General features: G+C 38.0%; 4 protein-coding genes across 10 annotated transcripts; 2 read left to right on the top strand and 2 right to left on the bottom strand.

Moving 5' to 3' along the window:
- Positions 1-1,894: 1,894 nt before the first annotated feature.
- Trm1 (tRNA methyltransferase 1) lies at positions 1,895-13,500 on the bottom strand. 6 transcript variants are annotated; one of them, XR_002679454.2, is made up of 11 exons: positions 12,888-13,484; positions 12,508-12,562; positions 12,028-12,286; positions 11,314-11,545; positions 10,876-11,129; positions 10,268-10,647; positions 8,910-9,065; positions 8,345-8,472; positions 7,679-8,012; positions 7,212-7,263; positions 1,895-6,947 (listed from the first exon to the last, which is right to left on the bottom strand). XR_002679454.2 is itself a non-coding variant. In XM_022830924.2 (11 exons), exons 1-10 carry the CDS (start codon positions 13,483-13,485, stop codon positions 7,700-7,702), a joined length of 2,082 nt encoding a protein of 693 aa, XP_022686659.1. In that variant the 5' UTR covers positions 13,486-13,500; the 3' UTR covers positions 1,895-2,108; positions 7,679-7,699. The 6 variants fall into 6 exon arrangements, 5 of the variants coding, with proteins under 5 accessions (XP_022686659.1, XP_022686657.1, XP_086823878.1 ...); XM_022830924.2 differs by lacking the exon at positions 7,212-7,263 and having other exon boundaries at positions 1,895-2,108; positions 12,888-13,130; positions 13,424-13,500; XM_022830922.2 differs by lacking the exon at positions 7,212-7,263.
- A 199-nt stretch (positions 13,501-13,699) lies between these two features.
- On the top strand, positions 13,700-19,583 carry nclb (PWP1 homolog no child left behind). The gene is made up of 7 exons (XM_022830925.2): positions 13,700-13,862; positions 14,538-14,721; positions 15,068-15,237; positions 15,390-15,688; positions 17,058-17,431; positions 17,524-17,850; positions 19,307-19,583. Exons 1-7 carry the CDS (start codon positions 13,800-13,802, stop codon positions 19,378-19,380), a joined length of 1,491 nt encoding a protein of 496 aa, XP_022686660.1. The 5' UTR covers positions 13,700-13,799; the 3' UTR covers positions 19,381-19,583.
- On the bottom strand, positions 19,568-24,039 carry LOC111259168 (snRNA-activating protein complex subunit 1). The gene is made up of 5 exons (XM_022830927.1): positions 23,859-24,039; positions 20,972-21,212; positions 20,497-20,653; positions 20,160-20,414; positions 19,568-19,914 (listed from the first exon to the last, which is right to left on the bottom strand). The coding sequence occupies exons 1-5, from the start codon at positions 24,022-24,024 to the stop codon at positions 19,696-19,698; spliced, it is 1,038 nt and encodes a 345-aa protein (XP_022686662.1). The 5' UTR covers positions 24,025-24,039; the 3' UTR covers positions 19,568-19,695.
- Positions 24,023-27,680, top strand: LOC111259169 (uncharacterized). Of its 2 annotated transcripts, XM_022830929.2 has the most exons (6): positions 24,023-24,130; positions 24,365-24,451; positions 24,995-25,173; positions 25,561-25,749; positions 25,979-26,284; positions 26,718-27,680. In XM_022830929.2, exons 3-6 carry the CDS (start codon positions 25,008-25,010, stop codon positions 26,969-26,971), a joined length of 915 nt encoding a protein of 304 aa, XP_022686664.1. In that variant the 5' UTR covers positions 24,023-24,130; positions 24,365-24,451; positions 24,995-25,007; the 3' UTR covers positions 26,972-27,680. The 2 variants fall into 2 exon arrangements, with proteins under 2 accessions (XP_022686664.1, XP_086823884.1); XM_086967758.1 differs by lacking the exon at positions 25,561-25,749.
- The last annotated feature ends 268 nt before the right edge of the window (positions 27,681-27,948 follow it).

Genomic DNA, 27,948 nt, shown 5'->3' with positions numbered 1-27,948 from the left:
CTGGTAACCGGGGGACTAAAATTCACCTTCTGAGGGACGAGCCGATTAGCAGAGAATTGGGCTCGCTGATCATGTGGGCTCAAATTAGAATTTTTCACACTTTCTTAATGGAAACTTTCAGAGTTCGACATCTCCAAATACCCGCTACAGCCCCACTAGCCGTTAACGTTTCCTATCGGATCAGGCGTATGTTTTGCTGGCGGACAACACAAGAAAGAGAGAAGGGACCCGCTTAGTTTACTGACTCATCCATGTGAGATGGATGCGCAATCGGGTCTTTAAACAACCCGGTAAATAATATATATAGCTATGACAGAATCTAGTTCGACAGAATTGGTTAGACAAAAATAACAGACAGCTAGATAATAATAAAGTTAATGACAGGTTAAAACCACTATATATTAATCTGCGAAGTACTGCTCAACGCAAATACTAAAGTGTGGTAGATTTGACCGCAGTTGAGCAAATAACTCTAGGTGATTTCTCAGCAGTGGAAACTATACACTATTCTCATATGACCTTTACGTTTAAAGTCGTCAAAAAAATTAACTCCCGTCAACTTTCAACCTGTGTACTAAATGCCCGTGTTTGGTGTAAGTTCAAAGCCTCCAAGGTTTTCCGTACAAGGCCTTGGATGGATTGGCGCGAGTTTAGCGATTCATCCATTGTACTGAAGTTGCATCGACGTATATGCATTTCCCGCTACGTTTTTCCTTACCTTCAACGGAAAATTCATAAAACTCTAGAAATCACTGGATGACAACAGTGTCAGCTTCTCGCTAAATTAGTTTTATCTCGTACGATTCAGTAAATGCAGGGATTATTCCATTTAGCAACATTGGGTACCTGTTTTGTGCAGTGTTTCAACCTTCCGCACAGCAGTGCTTCATCACAAAATTATTTTCGATACTTCTTGATATTGACTATGATCAGAAATATGCTACGACAAATCCTGAATGTGCTTTTACTATACAACATATATCATAGAAGGCTCGGTAAATCAAATAATTCGACAAAATCACTGAACCTCAATTGGGAAGCGAAATCTAAACTTTATGGATGTGAGCGCCATTCCTCAACTACTCCGTAACCAGTCAGTTGTTTGCCTTTATTTTCTTATTTCATGAAATGTAAAAATTTATTTTTCTAAAACCACAGAGCTAAGGATTAAATTGTAATCCAGATAAAAACATTGTATCGCCGTAGACAGCTGTAGCTATCACTTGACATGCGAACGACAAATCGGAGAAAAGAATATTAAATGATGGAAAAAAATGTAACGTTACGTGCAAATGCCATTGGATACTTAGAAAGCCTGTTAACACAAATGCTCTTGCAGTTGGATATAATGCTTTTGAAAAGGCTAATATCAATATCTAAAATGTTACGAACAGGGGGTACGAGGATTTTTACATAGATCAAACGTGAATGCATAGCGAGCTCATATTAAGAAATTGAATAATCTGAAATACCACGAGCTTTATGCTATACGCAACACATGGAATGTGGTAAATCAATGAAAAATGATCCTACAGTCAAGTAATAAAAACTGTTTCTTTATGAGTCCGTGTCATTTTTTAATTCTTTCTCTTCTAAAACTATACGTTTCATCCAATAGCTTTAAATTTGACTCAGGCCTAATTTCAAATTAAAATTCAAGGACCGGTTCGAAAGCAACAATGGTTTACCCAATAAAATAGGCCAAAGTATATCTCTTACAACTAACCTAATTGATGATGACCTCATTTATCTACGCAACTAATTAAACAGACGCGTATATATCTTCATTTTCTTGTTTATTCAGGCTAGGCTGCATTCGTTATTACTTTGAACCAGCTCAATTACCTATTTTAACCTTTGCTAGCACATAAGCTAACAATCAATTCACAAGGCATAGACGTTTTCTTTTGCGTTTATTTGGCATCAATATAAATACAAAAAGCGCAATTGATTTATAATGACGACTTGTACAATTCATCAGGTCGTGCATGTATCCGTAGTAGATACGGGAACACGCATTCCATTCAGCTGTCAGGCTTCTTCAGTTGAGGCTAATCTTCATCCTGACTGAGAACAAATAATGGTTGCACGATGATTGAGGAAATCTTCTGTAACGAGGTATGTAATCGTTTAAAAGCTACACAGCACCAACAAGGAAGACCGGAACACCAGCGAACGCGTAAAAATAAATGCACATTTTGGTACTGAAAAATCATTTACCTTGCTAGATGAAAGGCAACACTAAAGTAGTAATATATATATATATATATATATATAGGACTGTCAAAAAAGCTTTTAAGCTAAAGCTGAAACAAATCTTTTGTATTTCAAAACACTAGTGAAGTAGATACGTGCACTTCAATTAATGACCTTCTGCCATTTTTCTGCTAATATCATAATTCCATCACTGTCGTTTCTAAGCAAAAAGCTGCTAGAAGCGATTCTTGCACCCTTCTACTGAAACTAAATTAACACCATTATCAGAGTTCTGCATAGACCGAAACAGATTACAGTCTGATGATGCAAGATCCGCGCTATTCTGCAGATGTGTTAAAATATGCTATCCAAATTCTCTCAATTTTTGCCTGCTGGCTAAAAATATATGTGATTTGGGATGGTGGCATCGTTATGATGGAAGACGACGCCTTTCCTCTTCGCTAGTTCCGGTAGATTTTTTAAATGGCTTGTTGACAGTAGGGTTTCGATCGTTCTGCCGAGCAGTAACTCATAATGCACGATTCCTTTCCGATTTTACAAAACACATAACATCACCTTTCTTGGGGTTAATCTAGGCCTTGCCACGGATCACTTTTTTACATTAATATTGTATGTATTCTGCATTTTATTATCCGTGATCAATCGCCTTACAATTCGATTTCGTTGCATATTTATAGAGTTTCGCGTGGCATACAAAAATTAAACTTTTTAGAAGCCAAATTCGTTAGAAAATCGCCAAAAAGTGAATATTTAGTTCCGTTTTTCCGTAATAGCTTCATGATTTTTTCTGAAATTCCTCGAATGAAAGCGGCAGATCCATCCTTTGGGCCGTTTCTCCCACTGATACGTCTTTACTATAAACAGCACATATTTCTTTCTCTTGCGCAGAACTTGTGCCTTTTTCGTAAAAAAACCATAATATATATATGAATTTTGTGCAAAACATTCGATCTTAAGGCACTCCAACAACTTCAGCATCGCTACTACTGCTAAATATAGGCTTTCAAGTGACACTGATCCCGGTCCGACGACCGCAACGGCGCAACCGCTTGAAACATGTAACTTAGCAGCCATCTAGGTAGGAAAGCAATCAATAGTTTTTCAACAACGTAATGCAACTGGAACCTTCTAAGAAAATACCATCTGGGTCTCTCTTCTTATGTCTAAACTGCTATCAGATTTAACGACAAATTCGATACCATCGAAGATGCAGTTCGAGCAATCGCTAGCGCCTCATTACATATTTAGATAAAATAATATTAATACGTAACAAATTCTGTAAAAAGCAATATTGTCCAAGTTGTTCGGCAACGTAAATAGAACCATTTCAGAGCTCAGCTCAACGGCAACGCTCGTCAATGAAGGCAACAGCAGAGCAACGCCGACTATAGTGACTATAACGAGAGTATGAGCAACGAACAGTTGATATCCACCCCATAAATATTTGCACCGCAATTGACAGACAGAGCGATCCATGCCGACAGTTCGTCTTCTTTTCTATTTAAAACAACTAATTTTCCTTGAAAACGGCTTGCAGCAAACAGCCAGGGTACATATTCCACCAAGGAAAATATTGCGCGTATGCTGCCCTCGTTTAAACATTCTTCCTTGTTGAAACCGCATCTTTTAAAACAGGATACCAGCAGAAACAAGGGATTCTACTTAGCCAGCATAGCCTTTTCGTTCGTAATGGCATTAACGAATGCAGCGTAGTCCACACTTGGATAGTATTTGAAAAACTCGTAGCGCACCGGTAACATACTGCGCGTTTATCCTTGAAAATATGCTCATCGATGCGGTGGTGAGATGAAAGCCGCTTGGGCATCGGTAAATGGGGACAGCATCATCAGGGTAAAGCAAAACATACGATATTCATATGTAAACTGAACATCGAAAACTGAGACACGGCAACGCTCAGCTGCTTCAAAGGATAATTACAAATGAGGGTCGTTTGCGTTCTCTTGTTAGCGTGGCAATGCTAAACTAGTTTCTATTACCTGTAGGCACTTTAAGCAGAAAACCGTATTACGACGAAGACAATCCGACCTCTTAACGATATTTCTTTGACGGATAGTGTATATGTAAACTTAAGGAGTGGCGTAGCATTTTCAAGGCTCTCTGTTAAAAATGCAAACATAAAGAAACTCGTCAAAGTATTAGACCAGGCTCAATACGAAAACATTTCCAGCGACTGATTTTCTTTTTAGCCAATTTCAGTTTTAAAAGACATGAGGCAACATATGTAAACGCTGTACTTTAGGAGGAAGGGCATATGTTACATCTTTTGGCGAATTACAACAATTGTAATTGTGGACGTAAGCGCTGTCGGCGTTTTTCAGCTGTGACCGAGATTATGTTCCATCCGGGTAGTTGAGTTTGTCAAACTTTACTAGCCGGGTGGAACATACAAACGGAATGGAATAGTGAAAATCCATGGAAGAATGAGCTGCCTTTGTCAACGATCCTCAAGTCGACCTAAAGCGTATGCGCTAACCAATTCTTTTAACTCCCGCTTTTTTTTTTTATTTTTATATATTTGACCTTATGTCAGTTGTATCCACGTTATGGCAACAAGGGTAAGTCTACATTCCCAAGCATAGGACCAAGGAATAGCTCGTCTGCTGTTCATACCACAGGTCACATCTCTGGTGGCCGTGAACTCTACACTGAGTAGGCCATGAAGCAACGGCAAAAGACAGCATCTATTTCTCTGATATTTATTAGATCCTACACTGGTTTACAAGTAGACATTGCTCAGTGCTGAGTGAACGTTATCGTAGGACCTAAACTGGACATTGGTACGAAACAACTGGAGAAAGCTGGTCAGCAGCGATCTTCCCCGCTATCTTTGTCCGACCTGGCGGGTTTGTCAAGCGCGACGCAGCTAGAAGCAGGGCGACGAGCTAGGAAAAAGTAAACCACACATTCCGTCTTTTAAGGTTGTTTCCCAATAGTCAGAACGATACATGATGCCAAGAGGAAAACTGAAGGTATCATCCGAGAACACAGCGATAGTTGTATCGATAACGACCACATTTGTTGTCTGTATATTAATGACGGTTCAGCATATCAGCGAAAATACGGTTATCTACTGAATTAAGATAAGAAGCTATATGAAACAAATTACCAAAGAATGGCGATAGGAAAAATTAAACACTCATTTTGGAAAACGGTGCTACGTTACACACTGTTGACATCAGTTATCATAAAGTGTATCTATTACACCTATTCAGAAAACAATATAACACAAATGTGCTTAAATTAACGAATGTCAATACGCTCTCAAAACCTCCAAGGTTTTTGGCGTTTTGTGGATCTAACCCGTACTTCCCTAATCTAGAAATTTACATTTTTCAAATGTGCTGCTATTGGGCAAATGGTGATGATAACAACTTTCAATTAATTTAGAACTATTATTGTTGATATAACAAAATGGTACTCAACACATCACTGCAATAATACAATTATCGATATAGTTACTTCTCAACTCAACACAAATGGATATACTACTGAAGTGACACAGTTTTGGAGGAAACTAAACTGGGCTTGACGAATACGACTGCATTTAAACATCTGCGCAAGCTAATCAGACTTCAAAATGATATACTTCACCCTGTCAACACATATCATAATTGTCATGAATCAATGGCCTTATCACCGAGTGATAATTATCATTAAATATCATCAATACGAGTAGCTGCTACTGTTAAACTAATTGTAAGCAAACAGGTTGTTAAGAGTTTTTTTTTCTTACTAGGCTATTGCAAGCAAATCCGGTTGGCTTTAAAATCAAACAACTTTTGAATAACGCGCCCTTGGTAGACAGAATTTTGGTCTCATAAATTACCACTCAGTAGTAAAGTCTTCGTTCCTTAAAAATGACACCGCTGCGAAAATCTATCGAAGGTTGGTGAAGCCATAAGGCAAGGAGGCTTTAAGCGAAAACACATTGCGTGAATAACGCAGACGTTTCAAGAATAGAGATTGGAATACCGAAGATTAGTAACAAGCTGACTAGATGGTTATCTACTGAATTAAGATAAGAAGCTATATGAAACAAATTGCCGCAATCGTGGAGGCTTTTCGTAAAAGTCGGGGTTAAAATCTAAGGACACTTTCGGTTAAAACCATCACTTCACATGAAACGTGTTATAGAATTATAACCAAAATACTAAAAATGTAAAAATGAGTCCCCTGGGAATTGACTATAGGTTAGTCATAGGTACGTATGGTGTGTTAAAAGTATGTACTGTGAGCGAAACTTTATACACAGTCACTGGAGAATAATCAGGCGAGTGAATGGCGTTACCAAATTGAGTCGAGCAGATTCTGATGTAAAATGCTAGTAGAACTTGTAACGGATATCAAGGGCATCTGCTACTGAAATTCGTTAAAAATGGAACAATGCTATCCCAAGTTCCTCAACAGACTAATGAGTCGTTGGTACGACAATCGACAACACGCAGTCTTGTTATTTTATGACAATACCAGACCCTATCTCTATGCCATAATTCATTCCTGAATTGAAGAAATATGCAACTTTAGTTTCAGCTCGCTTGTTCTCTCGATTTAAGTCTGTGATATTACACACCTCTTCCCATGCCTCAAAAACGGGCAGTTGGTGGGTAAGTATACTCTACTGTTGATTTATTTTGACAAGTCATAGATAGAAAAATTACATATAAGAAGGAGAATGATATGTATGAGGATGTCCATAACCTGCCAGAGCGCTGTAAAAACAAGTTTGTAAAAAACAAAGGAGACTATCAGTATCACTAATAAAAAATCATTATGCTAGCCCAATTATTTAAAAAATCATGCAATCTCAAAATCTATCGGATTTGCTTATAACAGCCTAATCGAATCTAAAAAGTGCACTGAATAGGGTTCAATATTTTTTGAACCCTCCATAGAAAGCTAGCCTACAGCTTATCGTTTTACAACAGCTCCTACCGAGTTCTATAATGAGTAACTCTTTATGTTATACTTCTCACTTAAATGAAACTTTTTAACACATTTTGAAGATGAAGCGTCTTGCGAAGAAGTCTGAAAATACCATGTAAACCAATATATATCTTCAAATGACAGTGTAGTCTTCAGCATATGTATAAATATAAGATCTTTTCAATTTCCTCATCACGTAAAAAGTTTTATATTATAAATGTTTTTTGCGCCTAACAGAAATGTCTAGCTAATTCGGACACAAGAGCTTATTTTTACGTTACCGCGATAAGACGTGTAATAGATAGCAGCGAACAAGGGAAAGATTGGCGAAGTATAGAGTTTCATTTTGCCACTTGAAATAAACTTAAGCACAGATATAAAAACAAAACGATTATAACAAACCATGTCACTCGGAAAAGCATTGTTTTCTTTAGTAAGATCTCATTACTTTATATCAGATTATTGCATCTAAAGGGATAGAAAAACGAACAGATTCTCCAAGCTATTTAAAGTGTACCTGTATATCATCCTGCACTACTCATGCAGGTGCGTGCGTTGTACTCTCTGGCTTAATCTTCTTGGCCGTAGGCTCTGTTAAATGCTGCGCGTCCAGGTCCGTTGATACTTCACTATGACCGCTGGGTTCAACGCTACTACTGCCTTGACTTTCTTTATCGTTCTTGTCTTCCCTAGGTTCATTGACGTTGTTTTGCTGATTGGCGTCACTGTTATTAGCATTCGTCCGGTGACGTTTTTTTTTGCCCTGAAGCCTTTTTCGTTTCTCCTCAATTTCATCGGTAGCCGTAGCTCGAGCTTTCGGACCCCAGTTTCTCTCAGGGTTATTCTGATACCTACAATGTTAATGCTTTCATAAGAAATATTCATTCTAGGCGAAGCCTAACATTTAAGCTTAAAGTATTAGCTAACTTGCTTAAAACATTTTATAATTTGATTTGTAAACGTATTTACAACATATAGAGAGGTTGCGCAGGGGCATTTTTAAATTGTTCCCTTATGCCTCAAGTGGGATATTATCACCTAATTAACCTCGATACTTTTCTAATATTACTGTCTCAGAACTCTGGTAGTCAACTTTTCCATGTTAAAATGCCCTATCGCAATAACTATCTTTCCCTCATTTAATCTAACACTAATCCGAGACCTATTCAAAAAAAGTAATTACCTAAGAGACTTGTCCTTCATAGATGGCGCAATTGCGTCTTGCCTTTCGTTGAAATTTACGCTCGTCTTAATGCTATGCGATAAAATGATTTGACGTGTTGCCAATTCGGCTGACTTTACAATCTTCCTCTGTAAAACAGAATTTTTACTTCGCTAATATCATTAATTTCATCGAAAGCCTGAAACATATTATATGACAAGAGGACACGCATCTTACCCTTCAAAAGGAAAAAAAATAACTGAGGCCAGGCCACTGTAAGGCAGCTAATTACCTGAAATCAGTTTGGCAGATCCTATTGAATCGCCATTGTGTAGCTTTGAATGTGTCAGAACGAAGGGGAGGCATAACCGTTCTTTATACAAGTGCATGAAATGCAGTTTAACTGAAGCATATAACAATGTAATTTGTACCGATTTGAATCTATCCTCATTCATCCATCATTGCTGTTTTATTCAAAATCGATCCTTCTGACATAATAGTAATAACTGAATTATTATTTGCGCACATGGCCGTGAGAAATATAAAGATTTATTTGAACACGAATAATGATATGACGTTTGCCTACCGATTTGACCCAATGCCGCATTATGTCCCAAATGACGTAGGAAGGAGCATCGGTCTTCACAGACGTTCGATTTGTGTGTGACGAACTAACTCTGTAACCGGCGTTCATAATTGCGGATCGAAGCTTGATCATGGGCACGGTGTCTGAACGGAGGACCTGTTTGTAAAAGAAAGGTCGTTGTCCAATAAAATCCTCAGAGTTACTGACATTAGTTACGTAAATGTTGCCAAGAACAAAATACTAGTATGCAACAGAAAGTACGTTAAACAAGAACGACAACACAACGCATTGCACTTGAAGCGAGTTCTCAACAAACTTGTTTTAAAGAAGGTCGTTCTGAAAGTACTATCAGTTGTGTGCCAGATATTCTAATGCCCGCGGTTCAGTCTACCGACTATTTTGTTACAACGTAGTCGACTGTGTACACCCCATTTGAGTTGACCTAGTTACAATTCCTTAATCGCTACCCAAAGAGTATCTAACATAATAAATATTTACGTAGGCACCTGAAAAGTTTCCAGTCCAATACAAAAAAAAAGTCATTTTTATTATCAAATGCTGCTTTATTTTTCAACATAGTCTTTTTGTAGGTCTATACGCTTCTTCTAGCAGTGCTCCTATCTCTTAAATATATATATATATATAAATTCTAGTTGGCATCCTCACCTGCAAAAGATGCACTTACAAATGTGATGGCGTTTTCATACGGTGAAAATTAACGTCCCTCGGGCGAGATGCTGAGATTAAAACACAAAAGAAACTCGCTGAAGGCTGGATTTTTTAAATACAGTAACTATTCAGTTAAGTCAGAGGCGGCGCGTTGTCTTGGTAAAATAACGCTTTCTTCTTTCTCAAATGCGGTCGTTTTCCCGCAGTCTCTGTTTTTATCTTTCCTACATTTGGTGTATAGTATGCCTCGGTTATGACATTTTCTTTTTCAAGGTAGCCAATTAACACAACTCTATAATTAGTTCAAAAAAATCGTCACTACTTCTCCAGTCGATAGAACAGCCGTTTAACTTTAGCTTTCCAAAATTCCACTGGGACAGGAGATCCTCTATAATTATCGTCCATTCCGGTTTTGGTTTGCCTAGGCAATTTGCCCTCAAAAGCAAGAATTTAATGACGGTTCGGTAAATTTTTTTCATTTTTGCAGAAACACTGACTTCGACTGATACAAACGATTATCAAATAACAACTGGGTGTCCAACATGGCTGAAATTCTCACGAATATTGTTCAACGCGTATACGATTAAGTCGCCAGAATATTTTTGACGATTAACACCATCTTCATGTTGGGGCTGGAAATTTTTCAGGCTACTCTTTTATTAAAGAAAGAGAGATGTGATGACCTATACCTGTGACAACTTTTCTTGAGTATAATGTAACGGCACATCAAGTAGCTCCTCTGAAATGACATTGACGATGCCTTGCATTCGTCGTAGCGTCTGAAATCTTCCTCGTTCGACCGTAGTCCGTCCGATCTTCTGAACTCCGCGATTGCAATCATCCTGGTTATTGCTGATATTACTATTATTGTTATTATTATTGCTGTTTTCCGCAGTGACAACTGAAAGCTTATCAATTTCAGATGCTTGTTCCCGACTCTCAAGTGACCTCCGTTGGGCTTCGAAGTCAGGTAGGTCTGTAACTTCGAGTTGGGTATATGAGCGAAGGCTTTGCTGCAGTCTCAATACGAAATCTCTGCTGTGAATCGGATTAGTCCAAATGGGACCTCCTGCAAAAAAAATGACCATTGCTTACATAAATTGTGTATTAATGAATGGAGATTTGGCTTAGTGTCAAGTCTGACTTACTTTCACTAAGTAATAAAACTACCATACTTCCCTAAACGGAAAAATAACCTGAAAAATTCAGTATCTAAGCGACTTTAGATGAGCAAATCGAATCGCAAGTAAAAATTCGATGAAAAAATGTGTGTATTCAGATAAAGGCAGTCGCTTACCCATAGTAAAAGTGCCTCCACAGTTGTCACAAATAGGACCTACAGGTGGGCCTCGAGAATTTTTAAAGTGGGTCTTCTGTTCCACTGTAACTTGAGTTCCCATCGGCTGGAAATGAAAATTCTCGCAGCCGTTACAGCAGTATACGATAGCAAGCTTCGACGTTGAGAGTTTTACCTTTTGAGCAGACGCTTCTACCTTCACAAATACTCGAATATAGAAGTCGACTGAAATAGAGACAAGTGGTGTGATGAATCTGAAATGAAAGAGAAAGATCGTAAGATTATGTCGTTCTATCACCGTTGGTCCTTTAGAGATCCTGTTAATAAAATGGCTGCGATCAAAAAACATGGGGCACATTTATGGTTTGAATCTGTAATAGTAACAAAGGTACTGACGCTCGATTGAAAACGTCGTGAGTGATTGATTTATAAAATTACCTTCCATGGCGATTAGCGGCACTTTCAATACTGCACAGAAGAATTCGCAAAGCCATCTCGTGGCAGAATTTCCCTCGAAGAGAAACGGATCCATACTTTGCACGACATGTTTCAGGAGTGTTCCCGCATAAGATGGCCATGTCGGTAGCTGTCACACAAAGAAGGCCACCATTCTGCACAGCCTGAACTGCCGGGTCTAGAAACTTGGCTGCGCAGCCGTAAGGATCTAAATCTAGTAAAATCAAAATTAAACCAAATGCAGTGGTTAGCTTAGTCGCCGCAAACGCCCGTAAATTGATTGCAGGAAATGGACATATAATTTTTCTTATTTCACATATCCAGGCATAAATGCGCATTTATTTAGCATTTCTAAACAAACCTTGATCGATTTGTTGTAACAAACCCAAGCATATCGTCCGGCTAACTCAAATAAGAGACCTAGACATAATCTCTTTTTCAAGTTAGTACTCATTCCACAGCGCCATAATCGACTTTCTAATGATACCTAATGATAATCTGACCTTTTGATATGTAACCAAGAATTTGAATTATTTTTCAATTAGCGTATCACAAATCCAAGGCAGCTGCTCAGTGAATTACAAAGCTTATTTGAATACCAAAGCCTGGAAGCCGCTGGTGCAAGCCCGCCATGCACAGTTGTGTATCTTATATCAATACAAAAACGTAAATCCGAAGACAGTACTAGGCACTTACCAACGACATCAAAGTACCGACCTTCTGATTTGCATTGATACATATAAAGAACAGCATCACCCATGTTAGGACGAATCTTGTTACCCAAGCCATTTAGTTGCGCGTTCATTCGTATAGACTCGATGGCGTTCTTTGAAATGTCATTGGCCACAATTTCCTTGATGAACTCATCGTCCAGTTCGAGCGCGTAACGAATAGAACGCAATCCAGAAGCTGCAAGTGCTTCAAGTATCGTAGCCCGCTGCTCCCACGATTTTTTCTGCAATCGTATAACAAAAAAGAGATATGCTATTTTGGATGTTTCGAGCCTTCTTCATTTTCAAAAAGCTCTATTTTTATTACGTGTGTTGCCCTAGCAGACTTCTGTACCACTTATATTGACGTTATCATTATATTATTGTTATACACACACACACACACATATATATATATATATATATGTTACGTGCCGCATCGATTTTCAATGGTAAAAAACCTTACATTTTGAATAATGAACTCCTTTCGCTCGCGAAGATATTCGTTAATAACAGCAGTACTGAAATTTTAACAATCGAACAGCATTAGAAATGGCCGATATGTTACGGCTTTTGCAACCTCTCATGAAAAACTTCGTAGATTCATTGTTATTATAGGGATATTTAAACTTCGTACTCATTTACGCTGTTACTAATAATTAAACTATCTATTATATAATCCGTTATATTATTATATATTATATATCCGTTAATATTATATAAACAATGGTACTTTGTTCATCATACACATCAAAATATCATATACATTAATATCTAGATCTAAGTAAGGTTGCAGGTCAATGGTCCATGCAGTTAAATGATTCATCAAGTGTCTCATGTAGATACCTGATATCTCTATTAAAACACTGCACTGGATTGTAGAATACTCCTTGGTCTTTTTTAAGGTGCACCTTAGCTGCTCCCTCTGTTAGTTCGAGACCTTCAACACCAGCCGACAGTTCGATTACTCGAAGTTTACCGCGAGCCATCACGTTGGATTTGGTCACGGTGTTCCTGGCCAAAATGTAACTTGAAAGTGTCAGGCGAATCTTCGGACGATCTCCTGTTCTAGCCCAAGTCACAAAATTTCTGCAATAATAATCGAACACTTGGTAATTCCCATTAAGTTGCGCTAAAGTGCAGCCCCTTTTTGAGAGAAGTTTCGAACACAAAAACTTTACGTGACGACATGGGAATCTGTCGGTTAATACCATCTGCCTCTAAATGTCTCAAGCAGAAATTCTGTGTCGTTTATCGTTCAACGATCAGCAGAGGGCTGCTCAGCAACAGGAATCAAAATGTAGCACTCGCACAAACTACGATCATCCATGAACTTCTATATCGTTTAAACTGTTTCATCTATAGCGGTTTCCAACACGCACAATTTTGTCGAAGGGCCGGTGAAAACACCGAGCGCGTATATACTCCTGCTCGGTGAGTCCATAGCTCTGGTAAATGGTAACCCACTGTTATGTCTGTTTTGTTGAGCTCGATTTTTTTTTATAAAAAGACGCAATAAATGAACTTTCTCTTTATGGCTATAGGTAATAACTGGTTGTTAGTAACTAACGATTCTATATGCGTCACTCCGAACACGTAAAGACGAAGGTCCTTATCGGCTTCAGATATGGTCATGTTTGTTATAATTGGTAAATGCCAACGTATCGATAACACGTGCGAAAGAAGCAGAATGAGCTAAGTGTGGAAGGTCTTGTAATTTTGTGGTATTATTGTGAAATTTGTTAGAATTGTTTCACGATGAATTTCATTCCAAGTCTTTGCTGGGTGAAACAGGGTGCAGCGATGAACCTGCCTCACAAGGTATTTTATAATGACAATGTTAAGTTCGCCAAAAGTCTATATGTAATCTAAATCATATGAGCTGAGCACCTAAGTAGAATGCACAGTTGTGTATAAAGGCTACGGACTCATAAAAGGATAGTTAGTGACTGTCTTCAATCATACGGGTAGTGCGTTATTAAATGTTGATTCAGGCTAAGTTATCCACATAAGGATCTGTATAATTTCGTTCATCATGTCAATTACTAGTCCAAACTAAAGATTACTCACAGGAAGCAGAACGAGAGATTATTGGTTTATTCCGTTGTCCGGACTGCTTTCCATAGGTACATCTTATAAGCTGCAGAAAGTACATGCTTGGCCTCGTTGGCGTGCAGGGTTTATATGATTCTCTTACGCTGTACAGGAAACAGAAGTATTGCATTAAATAGGACTCTCTGTGGTTACAGGAGAGAATTTTATTAAAGAGTTTACTAATTTAAGCGATTAAATATAATTTAAATGTGAAAAGTGGAAGGCAAGACAAAAGTGCCGTAAATTAACTATTAAATCACTGATTTCATTCAGCGTTAGCGATAAGGCAGCTTCCATCATTAAATTGAAAAACACGTTGCTACATTTATTTCCTACTGATCGGTATAAGAGACCTTCGTCACTCAATATTTAGTAATTTAGGTGCATATGATGGTTCTCTAGGTACAAATACGCAAAGACGATTTGAAAAATCTTCTTGGAGAATTTAAAGAGGAAGATGAAGAGGCGAGCGGCGATGAGGCGACAACTGAAGCAGCTGGATGTGAAGGTGACGCTGCACAGCTTGAGAATATCGAAACAAAATATCACATGGATGACTTCGATGACGAAGATGGTGGTGATTTATGTAAGCAAAGATTGTTTCAGCTGAACTTTGTACTTAGTCTAAAATGTGTTTTCTATATTTTGTTATAGGTGCTACAATTAAATTTTTGTGTTTGCAATTCAGTGTGGCATATTTTGTACACATATCGATTGAAGGGAAGTTCAGCAAATAATTTCTGAAGATTTATTAACTACAGAGCATTTACCCTTCAATAATAATTCGTCTTTATTACTATGTAGTTTTTATTCCTAGCGAGTGTTTCGAGCGAAGTAGATAAACAGATTAAGTCCTGTATCCGGTATATCAATATACTATCAACTGATTTTGGGGTGCGGGTGTCATGATATTCATATGTCATACTTGTTAGGTGTTAGCCTTGCTGGCCTGACTTGTTACGCCTCTTCAAAGGACGACCCCCATCTCCGCAATGATGTCGATTCATCAGATTCAGAGGACGAAAAAGACGCTTTTCAAATTCAGGACACCGACAATTTGCTCATTGTTGGTCGAGTTGATGATCAAAGTGCAACAATGGAAGTAAGTGTTAACAACGCTACTTTGTAAGGCTATGTTATAACTACACCTATGTTAAAAAAAATTCTTTAAATTAGATACCTGTTGAGGTTATGTGCTCGAGTGATGAAGTTGTCGCACTGTAGCTAATTTTGCAATCCTCAACTTTTCCGCAGGTTTACGTGTACAATGAAGACGAGGGCGATCTTTACGTTCACCACGAAGTCATCTTGCCCGCCTATCCGATTACGATGGAATGGCTGAACTTCGATCCATGGGCTGAGAATTGTACCACAGGCAATTACTTGGCTGTAGGTGATATGACACCCGTTATTCGGATTTGGAACCTAGACGTTGTGGACAGTCTAGATCCCATCATGAAACTCGGGAAAAAGGAACAGAAGAAAAAAAAGAACAAACCTAAAGTAAAAGGATATGGCCACAAAGACGCTGTAATTAGTCTTCACTGGAACAGGTAGTTTTAGTAAGAGAGACTAGTTTTCAATTAGCAAAATTAAAGACTACTGCCATTGACATGGAGTATCCGTCATATTTGGCCAAACGGGAGGTCCATACGGAATTTTGTTTAGACTACTGTAATTCCACATTTCAATAGCTAAAACCACTCTTTAGCATAGAATAGGTGTACTGTAGGTTTGCAAAAGTAATGCGTTCTCTAGCTGCGCCTCGCTTCATTTATTTAAACTGTCTAAAAGTGCTCGGGCGGAATTGGCCTCTTCTATTTAAATACAAAGGCTTTTCTGAAAAGCATCCTACGAGTAATAAATGATGTCTAGCGAGTCGTGATATGAAGATATAGCCTACTATGGAACGATGGTAACCTATAAAAAACAGTATTTAGAATATGGTTACTGTCTGGCAATCAGCGTCACAACATCGAAGAGTCATAATCTCGTCTATTATTGTTGACTGTGCGCTGATATGTTTTTACTTTGAAGAGCACAATTCTATAACAGAATAATAGCAGTTCAGATCTTTATTCTTCGTAACGAATACAGCACTTCACATAATCAAGTCAAATTTTTTAGTGCGGAATGCCCTTTGAAACGAACCATTCAGGAATTATTTAGAATTATTAGAGTCTGAAATGCTTATCTTTTTTTAATTTTTATTGTTTATAGAAGATAGCTAGTCGAATTGAGACAAATGTATTTTAAAAGAACACTCTAGTTATTACATGAGACACAGCACAGAAAGCGACAAATCATGATATTTGTAACCGTTCATCCATAATTTATACTCCACAGTATCATATTATTCAACAGTTGCACACATAACCTTTACTTACTATATATGATAAGTTAAAATCTATATACAGTTAATCTCTAAGAGCTTATATATAAGCTTTTAGAGATTCTAGATTGGTTTTAGTGACAGTATATTATACTAGAATGGGAAGTTTGTTCAACAAAGATGAGAGCATCCATTAGAAGGCAAGAAATTCCACATTGTTTGTACGCTACCTATAATTGTTAGCGCAATTATGGATAATCCGTGTTATCACTCGGTCAATGTAAGAGAATGAAATTTACGTTAATAACTGTTAGTATCTCATATTATTGTGTATTAGCAATTGTTTGCCTATGCGTTTTGTCTAGCCTCCTTCAACTATGAGCTCCCTGAGGCTCGTAAGCTCAGGCTTATAGATGGGCTCATGCAGACCGAAGTTTGGTTTGTAGTACGTTATAGAATACCTGCAAACGAGTCGGTTTTTTGTTCGCTTGTTATGAAATGTAAAGAAGTATAGTCTTCTACTTTAAATTTGTTTTCATAATTAAAAATCGTAAGCGTTCATATAATCTATAAATTCTCTATTTGTGCAGGCTAGAACGTCATATACTTGCGTCTGCCTCAGCAGATAGTACCGTGATGCTGTGGGACCTGAACACAGCGCTTCCAACTGTAACGATGTCCGAACATAAAGATCGTGTACAGACTGTGCGGTTTCATCCATTCGAGGCTCCATCTCTGCTTTCCGGCGGCTCAGATTCGATCATTCGATTGTGGGATGTGCGAGACCCTAACAGGTCATGTCGAACGTGGAAAACTGAAGGCGAGGTGGAGAAAGTTCTTTGGGACCATTTTGCGCCGTTCTACTTCTTTGCAGCCGCCGAACCCGGCCACCTTTTCGGCTTTGACGTGAGAAATGATCGAAAACCAGTTTTTACTGTAGCCGCCCATGAGAAATCTGTCACATGTAAGTATACTTAGCGCAAGGTTGCACATCAATCCTGATAACGAAATGCCTTAGAGTTGCTTGCTGAATCTATCGTTCCGCCTCTCCCATAGGTATGACGCTCTCGAACTTCTGTCCAGGTTTGATGATAACCGGCGGCCAAGATCAGAAAGTGAAGGTCTGGGACGTCGAAAACAAAGCTAGCCCACGTTTTGTGTTAGAAGCCTCGTTAGAAATTGGCGAGCTACTATCGATGGAAGCAAGCGTTGACCAGCCATTTATTGTGGCTATTGGTGGTGATGAAGGCGATGGCGAACAGAACCTGCGAGTTCTAAACCTTCTTAAAAAGTTCCCTGCACAAATGGAGCCATTTAAGGCTAAGAAACTTATGAAGGTTGTTGACACCGTTGAAAATAAGAAGACCAATATTCAAGTAGATGGTAAGTATCTATACAAGGATATTAAGTTATCAAGAAACAGTTAGACTAATTTTCACAATTAAGCATGAACTCGTACCGTCTTGATAAATGAGCTTAAACAATATAGGTTAAGAAATGTATAGTATGTTTTCAAAATTAACCCCTAAACAAAGAGTTGATGCCCCATCATAGTAGTAGATATAGATAAGGCCATAAGTGATAACAAAATAAATCGAATCCAAGTAATGAACTAAAATTGCCGAAGGTATGAACTAGGGATTTTAGAATAAATAACCTTCACATAATCTAAATTACTCCCAAACCCATATACGGTAGTTAAGTGGGGCTAGCGTGTTTTAAGAAACATAGAAGCGATTGGACGCGTGCAGTCGATAGGATGGTATCACTTAAGAACGGAGGGAAGTAAAGTTTTTTTAATTTAGTTCTCACTGCAAATTTTCTTCAGAATTCAGCAATTTACTGAGCTACTGAGAGGTATACAACTGCGCATGGGTTGAAAAATACTTGTGAGAATTTCAACTATGTTAGATACTCAGTTGTTATTTAACAGTCGCTTTCCATATTTCCATAAAAATTGAAAAGCATAACGATTAATTTAAAAATACCAAATCGGTTATTTATTTACGGTTACTCCGTACATCGTTTGCCACTGTTTTGACAAAATTAATTTAAACGTGGTTGGATCACTCCAACCTTAACTTGAATGTGTAAGATGACCAAAACTGCAACATTAAAAAGTTTACCAAACGATCCTTAAAATTAGAAAAACATCTCTCTAAAAGATAGAAAGAACGTATAATCATATATTAGCTGATGATTTGAAGGTAAAAGATTAGGGACCATAAACGTATTTTTGAATACTTTCCAGTAACTTATATTAAATGAGATGAGTTTCGGCATTGATTAACAATTGCTGAGAAAGCGTGGATATACCACTACGGTCCTAAAACGAAGACACAATCAAAACGGTAAACTGCGAAGAATGAATCGGCTTTAAAAAAGGCGAAAGCTGTTACAATGATATGCAAAGTGATGGTATAGCGCTTGTCTTTTGGGATCGTCATGGAGCTGTAGTAATTGTCTATCTTGAAACAGGACAAAAACAAAATAACGTGGTTACACTACATATCATTACTTCATAAGCGAATGTCGGAAATTGTCGAAAAATGGCCGCATTTGGGGAAGATAGTGCTTTTATATCTGGACGACGCACGGCCTAGCATTTCAGCGTTCATGAATTGATATTAATGTTGATTAACTATTTACCGTATTCAACAGATCTGGGCTCCTTAATTTTTTTTAGAAATAAAACAATATTTGACAAGGAGGACGTACTTCTGGTGGCGAACAGAATTTTAGATTAACTCTATATATATGAGTCAATCTAAAAAAATATACATATTACGTCTTTACTAGCAAAGGTGCACATACGTTGAAATAAATCTTTTGTTTTCAGTCGAGGATGAACCGGATGGGAATGCTAATGGTGATAGCCCCGAAGAAATGGACAACGACTATATGGAATCGTAACTCAAGTTATTTGTCTTTAAGCTTTAAGTTAATGCTTAGAATAGAAATTCGCATGTCTATTCAACCAATGACTATAAGTTTCATTGTCTTTTTTTTGCACTTTTGTGAATTGATCCTTACTGCTTCTACATAAGACTCAACTGTAAATATGAAATAAAGATCGAAGTAAAGTAAGCCATCGCCATACTTCGTGTCAAAATACATGAGTGTTGCTATCTTTATTAAAATGTTGGTCTTTTTAGTTCTATTTACATTATTTTAGCTTGTAGGCTTATTATGCTATTTCATTTATCATGAACTGCGGCTGGGTTTGGATTAAAGTGCTGAAGTTTGATCTTCTTCCTGCACGCTCTCTCCGGGCAAAGTTTCTTCTTTAAACTCCCCTCTGCTGCCGCTTTTATCGCCAGCAGGCACCGATCGAATCTTGTCCCGCATCTCTGGGAACGGATTGGAAGTATCAGCTTCACTACTGGACGGTGTAAGGCCGAGTGATATCTTCAGTTCACAATATTTATCATGAACGAACTCAAGACGCTATGATGTATTTAACAAAACAAATGAAGATGAACTGAGAATTAGAACCCTACCTATAACGAATTCACAATCGTTCTTCAAATTTCCTATTTGTATCGATACTAATAAACACTAGATAACTAAATGCAAATTTGTTGTAAAATACATCTTACATCTGATTATTTAATCTCAAAGAAAGAGGACTATCGTCCTGTGATCGTACGACCGTAGAATCTATACAGGCTAACAAAAACCTCTCTACAAACCCTGAATAGATCTGTGCTCTGTAGCAGGTTTCTATGTCCGGCGATTCGGTTAGCGAGCTTTAATTTGCGGTGTGTCAGCTGCTGAGGATCGAGCATGTACGACTTGAAAGCGTATGGTCGAAGCGAATGCACAAAATGGAATGCTGATTCGGTCTGTAACCGCCTGATTGCAAAGACCAGGTCTAGGTGATTATCTTGCTGACACACATCGGCGAATGATTCAAGTCGCTCAAGGTCACTGAGTCGTACACGCATCTGTGAAAATGAGCACACTTCAATAATAATAATGATTGTAATAATAAAAATAATACTGGGAAATTTATAACATTGAACTGACCGGGGTTCGCGGTCTACATATCTGGCAGAAATATGTCGCAAACAGCATGTAGACGATGAATGCCTTGTCGGTGAACGAGTCGGTATCCTCCAGTTCCCGGATCAGCACCTCATATACGTCCTCAACAAACACACGGGCTGATAGCTCGTTGCCAAAACTAAACAATCAACATTCGTTCTGCTTTATCTTTCATGCTCAATGTTTTGCTAGTAGAAAGGCAATTACTATGTCAACATTAACTTCATACATTAAATGCATAGACAAGCATCACGAACCATTAAATCGAATTGATTTTTACCAAGTACTATATAAATCATAGAACCTACATTAGAAAGCTAGTTCTTGTACGCTGCGATTACAGGAGCGCACAATTGACCGCCACAATAGATGATCTTTTAAACATGAGGTACATGACAGTCTTGTGACTACACACGGTGCGATTATGCTTATTAACAAATTGTAAAAACTCACGTACCCCTGAAAGAGTTTAGTGGCTTTTAGCGTCCTGAACACTGTGGCAAAATGTTCAAATCGAACACTGTTGGTTGCATGAAATGCAAAGCGGATTCGATTCAAATCTTTGACCAACGAATCAATTTGAAGATTTGCCACTGTCGACAAGTAAACCCTTTGTTGCTCCTCTAATCGTTGCACAGCTTCTGGTGACGTTGTGCCATCTCCTAACGCAAAGGAACTTGCTGCCATTTCATTTGTTCCTGTGTGGTAACCCAATGTATTATATTAAACACAGTTCAAGCTCATGATGTTGCTTCACTTCTACGCACTTTTATTCCAAGCAAAGACCAAAGCAAGAGATTGTTCTGATCTACAAGATAATGAACGAATGCGGAAGTAATGTCTCCTGCCATGTTGAACAAAGGATCGTTCTCTTGTAAAACAGAACGACTTTTGTCTCACTGCTTTCACCGATTTACAATCGCCTACGTGTAAACATCCAAGGCAGGTTGTTAAACGATTTTCAATAAATAAAGACTAAGCACAATTTCTGAAAATATAACTAATATCTTTATTCAAAGTAAAGTATCACATACGTTGGATTCGTTTATACAATGTACGTTCACAAAGTTAGGTAAACTATGACAAACGGACGTCCATAGAAAAACGGAGGGAAGAACATTAGACTAACAGTTGTGATTCCTATATGTACATAAATCAAAATAAACCTATTTACAACATGATAACAGAGTTTACGAGGTTTTGCATCTTTACTAAGAGCCCGTGAATTCGCTGTGGCGTGTCTTCCGCTTGGGGTTTCATGTGCAAAAAATTGTTCATCTTTTCTGTTAATACTCGCAATTCTTCCGCAAATTTCGCTGTTTGATCAGTTTTACTTTTTGTCTCATCGAGTATTCGGCGATACCCCATAGCCGTGCATGTTATTGGAAGGTTAGGTTTGGTCACAAGACTAGCATTTACCTCGTGATTTAAATGGGTGGGACTACCCAGAACGGAAATTTTCCCCGAAGGACTTTCTCGTACGAATAGATGCGCTGTACAATAGTCACTTGTTGCTCGGGTAAAGACTTTGCGTGTTTTTCGTCCATTTGCTTGGCCGTCCCTATTACAGTTATACATTTTGGTTCGAGTACCATCCCGCAGAACCTTCGCACTGTGCGACGCGAAACTAGTTTGATATGTCATCTTTACTTCTTCAAACCATCGGCTAAAGCTTTTCGAGTCATCGAAGCTCATGTTAAAGATGACCACCTCTTCTTGTTCATGGTCTTTGGCAAGATGAAACAAGAGGTCGATTCGTTTTGGAAAATGACGCAAGCAAAATGGACACTTTCCGATGAGATCGCCCTTCGGCTTTACAGGCGTGACAAGTAAGTTATGCGTAGTTTTGATGTGACGAACTAGGTAAGGGCGCTTAGCGAATTGTTGTCCGCATGTAGGACAGCTAAAAACGCTGCATTCGTTGGAGAGCGGGACGGTTACGCCAGCTGCCGTTTGATCCGGCGCTTGATAGTCCTCCACGGACTCCTTGCACAGCACGACATAAACAGCGGGCTCATCCATATCTGTTAATTGAAAATGACTCCTCATAATTCGTCTAGTTCTGCTCGTGACTCGTTTTCATTTACTTTTATTTTAAAAGTGAAAAGGATTACCCCAACCCTGCTTTAATATCTTGGTTTATATCAGATCAAGTGTCGCTGCGATGAAAGGTTACGACGGTGAGTTGATCGTGAGACGAGCAATTTCAAGTTGAGAAGTATGCTCCTGCAGAAGTCGCATGTCGTTTGTTAACCATCATTACAGCAGGGAAACACGCGCAGTTTTTTAGTTTCATGTGTTCCTTATATTTTACGTAATTGATTAAACCATATCTTTTTCTTTAATGTTGTATATAGGCAGTCTATTGCAGTGGAAGCTTAGTGTAACAGTAATGAGCAATAGTTAATAATTCCATAACGTTGCTTGAACATTTTCAAGATATAAATAATGAAGTATATGTTTAGCTTCGATCACATCTGCTTCACGCAAGAGCTAGCAATAAAATATGCCAGATGGTGTTGCAAACTTGTGAACACAATTTGTCTATTTAAATATCTAACTGTAAATATATAATATATAATTAATATATAAAGCAAGAACAAAGGGAATCACATTTTTCTACATTTTTAAAGCTTTCGAATATCCCTTTAAAAATGAACAAGTTCTGATTAATAAGCATCTAGCTTCAAAGTTGATATACACCGCACGTTAGATCACAAAACAACGTTAACACCGTGTATTTTTTTCTATGCGCCTCACTAATTTACGGAACAGGGTTGAATGCAACATATAGAAAATCGAGCCTGCACTTTTTTACCATTTGGCGAACCATAATGTAGTAATGATAACACAGGTACTGAACAGTGATTCGAACGGTCGTCTTCGATGTGCGGAACATGTTATTATCTTGATTTTGACATCTATATCTTCGGTGTAATTGTTAGAAGACCACAAACACTAAAACGGCCATGATATGTAATTGTAGACCTGTGCTATAGCGTTTGCCGAATTTCTCCGTTTGTAAAAAAAAAAATACAAGCTTTGCATTTTACGCCTGGTGCGCTCCTCGAGACACATGCAAACTATTACCAGTAACTAGTTTCAAAACAGCTGTAAATATATTTGTAGCTGTCATGAAATCGGGTTTGCCCGATTCTATAAACACGTACTATATGCACGTATCGGTGAATATTACTGAAGCATCATGAAGGTTCCTAGTTAAGTTAAACTAAAGTGTTATCAACAATAACCCCGGTGCGTCTATGATCATTTTCTTACGTACATACGCCGTTATGACACAACTACTGCTAGGGACGTATGAATCTGTTCCTTTTCTAACTTACCGATAGATAGATTTGCACTCGATTTTGAGACACAGCTGGAAACGCATAAATATGAAACTCGCAAATTTCTTTTTTGAGTTCGAGGCAGTAGCTCGCAAAAGATCGTAACACCTTCGGTTATTATACCATTTCGACTCACAAACAAAGCAGACGACAAACTTGTCATAACAGAACATCTGTGCGGTACAGCATATTAGTGAGCCTTCTTTTGAGACAGTTTGCCGATATTGAACGTCCCTTTAAATAATATTTGTGTACTCGAAATACACAAGGTAAAAAAATAATAGCTTGTTTGTCCTTGTTCTGTTATAAACTTAGAGCAGGCTTTTTAGCTAAGACTTATCGCTATTTGTGCCTATCTAGCTTGAGCTGTCGTTAAAATTACATTCTGTGATATATTAAACAAGTGGATGTACTATGACGAATTAACTGCAACGAAAAATAGTTTTAGTCCAAACAACGGCAACTAAATAACGTTGACCTTTTTGGTTCATACTAATGGTCAGCCGTCCTAAGCAAGGCCTAAATACCGGACGTAAGATCTGAAACACTGAATCGTTTTGAAATCCTGGCGAAAAGTTTGGAAATTTTAGGTACGTATTTTTCTACGTTATTTTTCTATATAAAATTTCTATTTCAGTCATTTACTGAGTAGTCATGTCATAAACAGTTGGTTCTACGTATTCTCTATGATACAACGGATGTTAGCAAATAAAACCTTTGATCTTTTTTTTTCATAAGGGTTCGCAAAGAATTTTCACTGCTTGCCGGCAAAATCTTTGCTAGCTCACTGCACGCACCCGTGGCACACGTGAAAGTGAATTGCCAAGAATGCATAGTAGTCCTTTATTCTCTATTATTAGAAAAAGCTAATACAATACTTGGATTCATTAAATTAATATAAATAAATTAAATGGAAATTTGAATAAGGTGCTCTGCGAAAATATACCTTTATTGAATTTGAGCTTAGACCTGAAACACGCTTATGTCATTATGTTCATTGGTCAGCAGTGTTAGTTTAATGATTTTTAATGCTGGGTGTTAAAAAAACCTGTTTCTTTGCATGGCAGCAAATTTTATTCTATTCTCTCCTGGATTAAACTAACTAGGCTTGATTCAACTTGCTTTGTTATTAGCACTTGACCCAGTATGTCTCAAGTATACATAATGGAAATGAGTCCAGGAAAAACTGAAGAGGAAATGTGCCGTGAGAAATGCTTCACGGTCGAACGAGGCACTACAGTTGGTCAGCTAAGAACTCTTATTGGAGACACGTTCGGCAGACATCTCGACCATTTCCAGCTCATCTACGCAGGTAACTTTTTAGTTTTTTATTTTATAATACCTTCTTTATTTGGTAGCGATCAGCCAGTGATGCACATCTAAAAATGAAGATTAAATCTAAAAATGGTGTAGTCTTTTTGTGGCACTGTGACATCAGTTTGAGGCATTATACCTCGGTGCGGCGACCCGTATATACAGTACCGTTAAGTGATATATAAGGCTGTTTTTTCGAGATACGCAAGAAGAGTTCCGTTGATTTCTTAACACGCTAGTACATACAACGATCGGCTGAATTTCTGACTGGCTTACGTAACCTTTTTATTTATTCGAAAAAGTTAGTTTCGAAAAAAGAAATTAACTGCTAGCATTTTGTTAATAATTATGGTAACTATTCATTATCGTTTTGGTCTTTATGCAGGAAAAATTCTAAATGATTCTATAAGCTTAGAAGCGGCAGGCGTGAAAAAAGATTCAACAGTACTCCTTTACCCCAAGATCGAAACTACCAGGCCATCACCGAGTACTGGAGGTGATCCACAAAAGAATAAGGATAATATAGTCGCATGTGTAAAAGAACTAGTAAAAATGAGAGCCTTACACGCCATAGGTAAGCCACCTTTAATGAATCAACGTCGTCAAGCAAGAAGTGTCTTCTTTATTCACAAAATCATGTGAATTAAGTACATTTCTTAGGCGATAATCGAAGTTTGGCTTGTGAGAATTATCGTCTTGTTTCCTACGTAATCGAGCACATTTTCTGGGCAAATTTTGGTATATTCGTCATGCATTAGAGAGGTGTTTATTATATTATAATTTACATTTGTGTACCGTAACAGGGAAAGTCGATATACAGATGCAGGTGCTACGTTCTATGCCCCACCTCGAGTGTTCTACAATCGCGCTTTTGCAAAGTGAGCGGCTTCTCAAGAAGTGGGTTATTGACAAAAACCAGGTAGTATTAGACAGAATTGCCCAAGAGCATCCCTATCTCGGAGACGCTTTGAAAAAGGCGATGTTGTGCGTTATGTCGCAGGGTGTACCGGCACCAAAGCAGTCTGGCAACGCGTACTCGGTTGATGCTCTCAGCGAAGACTCGAGCGATGATGAAATGCAGGGTTATCAACAACAAGTGCCGAGGCCAGGTAAATGGACACTTAACCTACATTTCCTCTACTTACTAAATGCGCCATTGCTGCTACCACTATGAGAAAAATCAGTTGCGATCTTATGACGGGAACTTGTTTAACAGAATAGATCGAATATCGATAACGAATCTTCCGCCATATTCAAAACGGAATATTATTTGCCCGCTTATTAGCATTCCATCTTACTGATTGATCTATCCCTTTCCCCAGACATTCAATTATATTTTAAATATACTACTAGATATAGATAAATTACAATAAAGAATACCAATTGTTAATTGAAAGCTTACTAATGCATCAATAATGCAATAAATCTCATATTAACCAAACATTATTAGTACTATAATTAATAATAAATGGCTGGTAAGTCAAGTAAGCAACACTTATTCAATTTTTTTTTATTCGGTTGCGCTATGTTTGTTTGGTGCAGGTGGATCGCGGTCGCAGTCCAGTGGTGTTAGAACCCCAGATCAGCAGACGGGCCGCTTAACTATCACCGACGAAATGCTGCAAGCTGCTCTTCAAACGACCTATTCAGAAAATCACGTAGCATCTCAAGCTTTTAGCTCCCAATTAGCCATCATGCGTGAGATGGGTCTAACTGATGAACGAGCATGTGTACGAGCCCTTGTCAGAACGGGCGGTGACGTCGATATGGCCGTTGACTTGCTTCTCAACGAATGAGAACGGGCGGTGACATCGATGTGGCCGTTGATTTGCTTCTCAACGAATGACTGAGCAAAACCGCCAAAATAAAACACCGGATGTCGGCAGTCCTAACCGGACTTCTCTACGGAGATCACCTCGTACAAAATCTGCTCAAAAAAAGTTTTCTAAGCCTTTGGTCTTGTCTAGGCGCCGTACAAAATGTACCACGCACTTTTTAGATTTTTTGATCAAAAAACAACTCCCGGTTTTTTTTTCCATGTACATATATTGCATCCATCGTGTTCTGCTAACATTTGTTTTCTGTATCTATTTATGACTTATGGTCCTTCAAGGGTCAGTAGTAATAATTGCATAGAGCGAAATAATTGAATCCTAATGAACGCCGGAGATAATAATTTTCAAAATAAACATTTTATCACACATACTCCCACACGCATATGTGGGAGCCTGTTTCTCCAAATTTTTACCATGCTAAACAATATAATACTGCACAATTTATCTGAACAATATAATAACTTATAAATTCACTAAAAGGTTCTTCACAACATTTTCAAGTTAGTAAAGACGCTACGTCAGTGATTTTGAATATTTTGTAACAAGTAAGCGTATTTAATGAGCGTCGATATTTGAAAGTATCGACGCAGAGTGTATATAGAGTGCGCAATAATAAAGCTGTTGCTCTAATTATAAATGAAGGAGAAGTAAAAAGAGCAAAATTACCAAATATGTATTTCTTTCTGACATAGGTGATTAAAAAAAGGATTTCGTCAGCGGAAATGACTACTAGGTGGGAATTTATATGATTATCTAACCACTCTGCTACTCATTATTACAACGTCTAGGTAGCTTAGATTCGCGTCGTTGGTTAGCTTTTATTATCATTGCTAGTGGGTACAACATTTATATTTTTCGTCAGCTCTTCTGGCCCCAAAAATGCCTATACACGTCATGCATACACTATAAACTTAATAAAAATTGTCGTATCGCTCGAC

Source organism: Varroa jacobsoni, unplaced genomic scaffold (genome assembly GCF_002532875.2).
Source record: "Varroa jacobsoni isolate VJ856 unplaced genomic scaffold, vjacob_1.0 scaffold_300, whole genome shotgun sequence".
NCBI lineage: Eukaryota > Metazoa > Arthropoda > Arachnida > Mesostigmata > Varroidae > Varroa > Varroa jacobsoni.
The sequence above is the reverse complement of the archived record's forward strand: the minus strand, read 5'-3'. Positions and strand labels throughout refer to the sequence as shown.

Coding starts and splice junctions, on each gene's coding strand:
- LOC111259168 (XM_022830927.1), bottom strand. CDS start 24,024: ATGACAAGTTTGTCGTCTGCTTTGTTTGTGAGTCGAAATGGTATAATA. Junction 20,654..20,971: donor GCCACTAAACTCTTTCAGGG/GTACGTGAGTTT, acceptor TTGATTGTTTAG/TTTTGGCAACGAGCTATCAG. Junction 20,415..20,496: donor TATGTAGACCGCGAACCCCG/GTCAGTTCAATG, acceptor TCATTTTCACAG/ATGCGTGTACGACTCAGTGA.
- nclb (XM_022830925.2), top strand. CDS start 13,800: ATGAATTTCATTCCAAGTCTTTGCTGGGTGAAACAGGGTGCAGCGATG. Junction 13,863..14,537: donor CGATGAACCTGCCTCACAAG/GTATTTTATAAT, acceptor ATGGTTCTCTAG/GTACAAATACGCAAAGACGA. Junction 17,851..19,306: donor GACCAATATTCAAGTAGATG/GTAAGTATCTAT, acceptor TTTTGTTTTCAG/TCGAGGATGAACCGGATGGG.
- Trm1 (XM_022830922.2), bottom strand. CDS start 13,255: ATGGTATTAACCGACAGATTCCCATGTCGTCACGTAAAGTTTTTGTGT. Junction 11,546..12,027: donor TCGGTACTTTGATGTCGTTG/GTAAGTGCCTAG, acceptor TGATTTTACTAG/ATTTAGATCCTTACGGCTGC. Junction 8,013..8,344: donor ATGAAGGACAAGTCTCTTAG/GTAATTACTTTT, acceptor TTAACATTGTAG/GTATCAGAATAACCCTGAGA.
- LOC111259169 (XM_022830929.2), top strand. CDS start 25,008: ATGTCTCAAGTATACATAATGGAAATGAGTCCAGGAAAAACTGAAGAG. Junction 25,174..25,560: donor TTTCCAGCTCATCTACGCAG/GTAACTTTTTAG, acceptor GTCTTTATGCAG/GAAAAATTCTAAATGATTCT. Junction 25,750..25,978: donor GAGAGCCTTACACGCCATAG/GTAAGCCACCTT, acceptor GTACCGTAACAG/GGAAAGTCGATATACAGATG.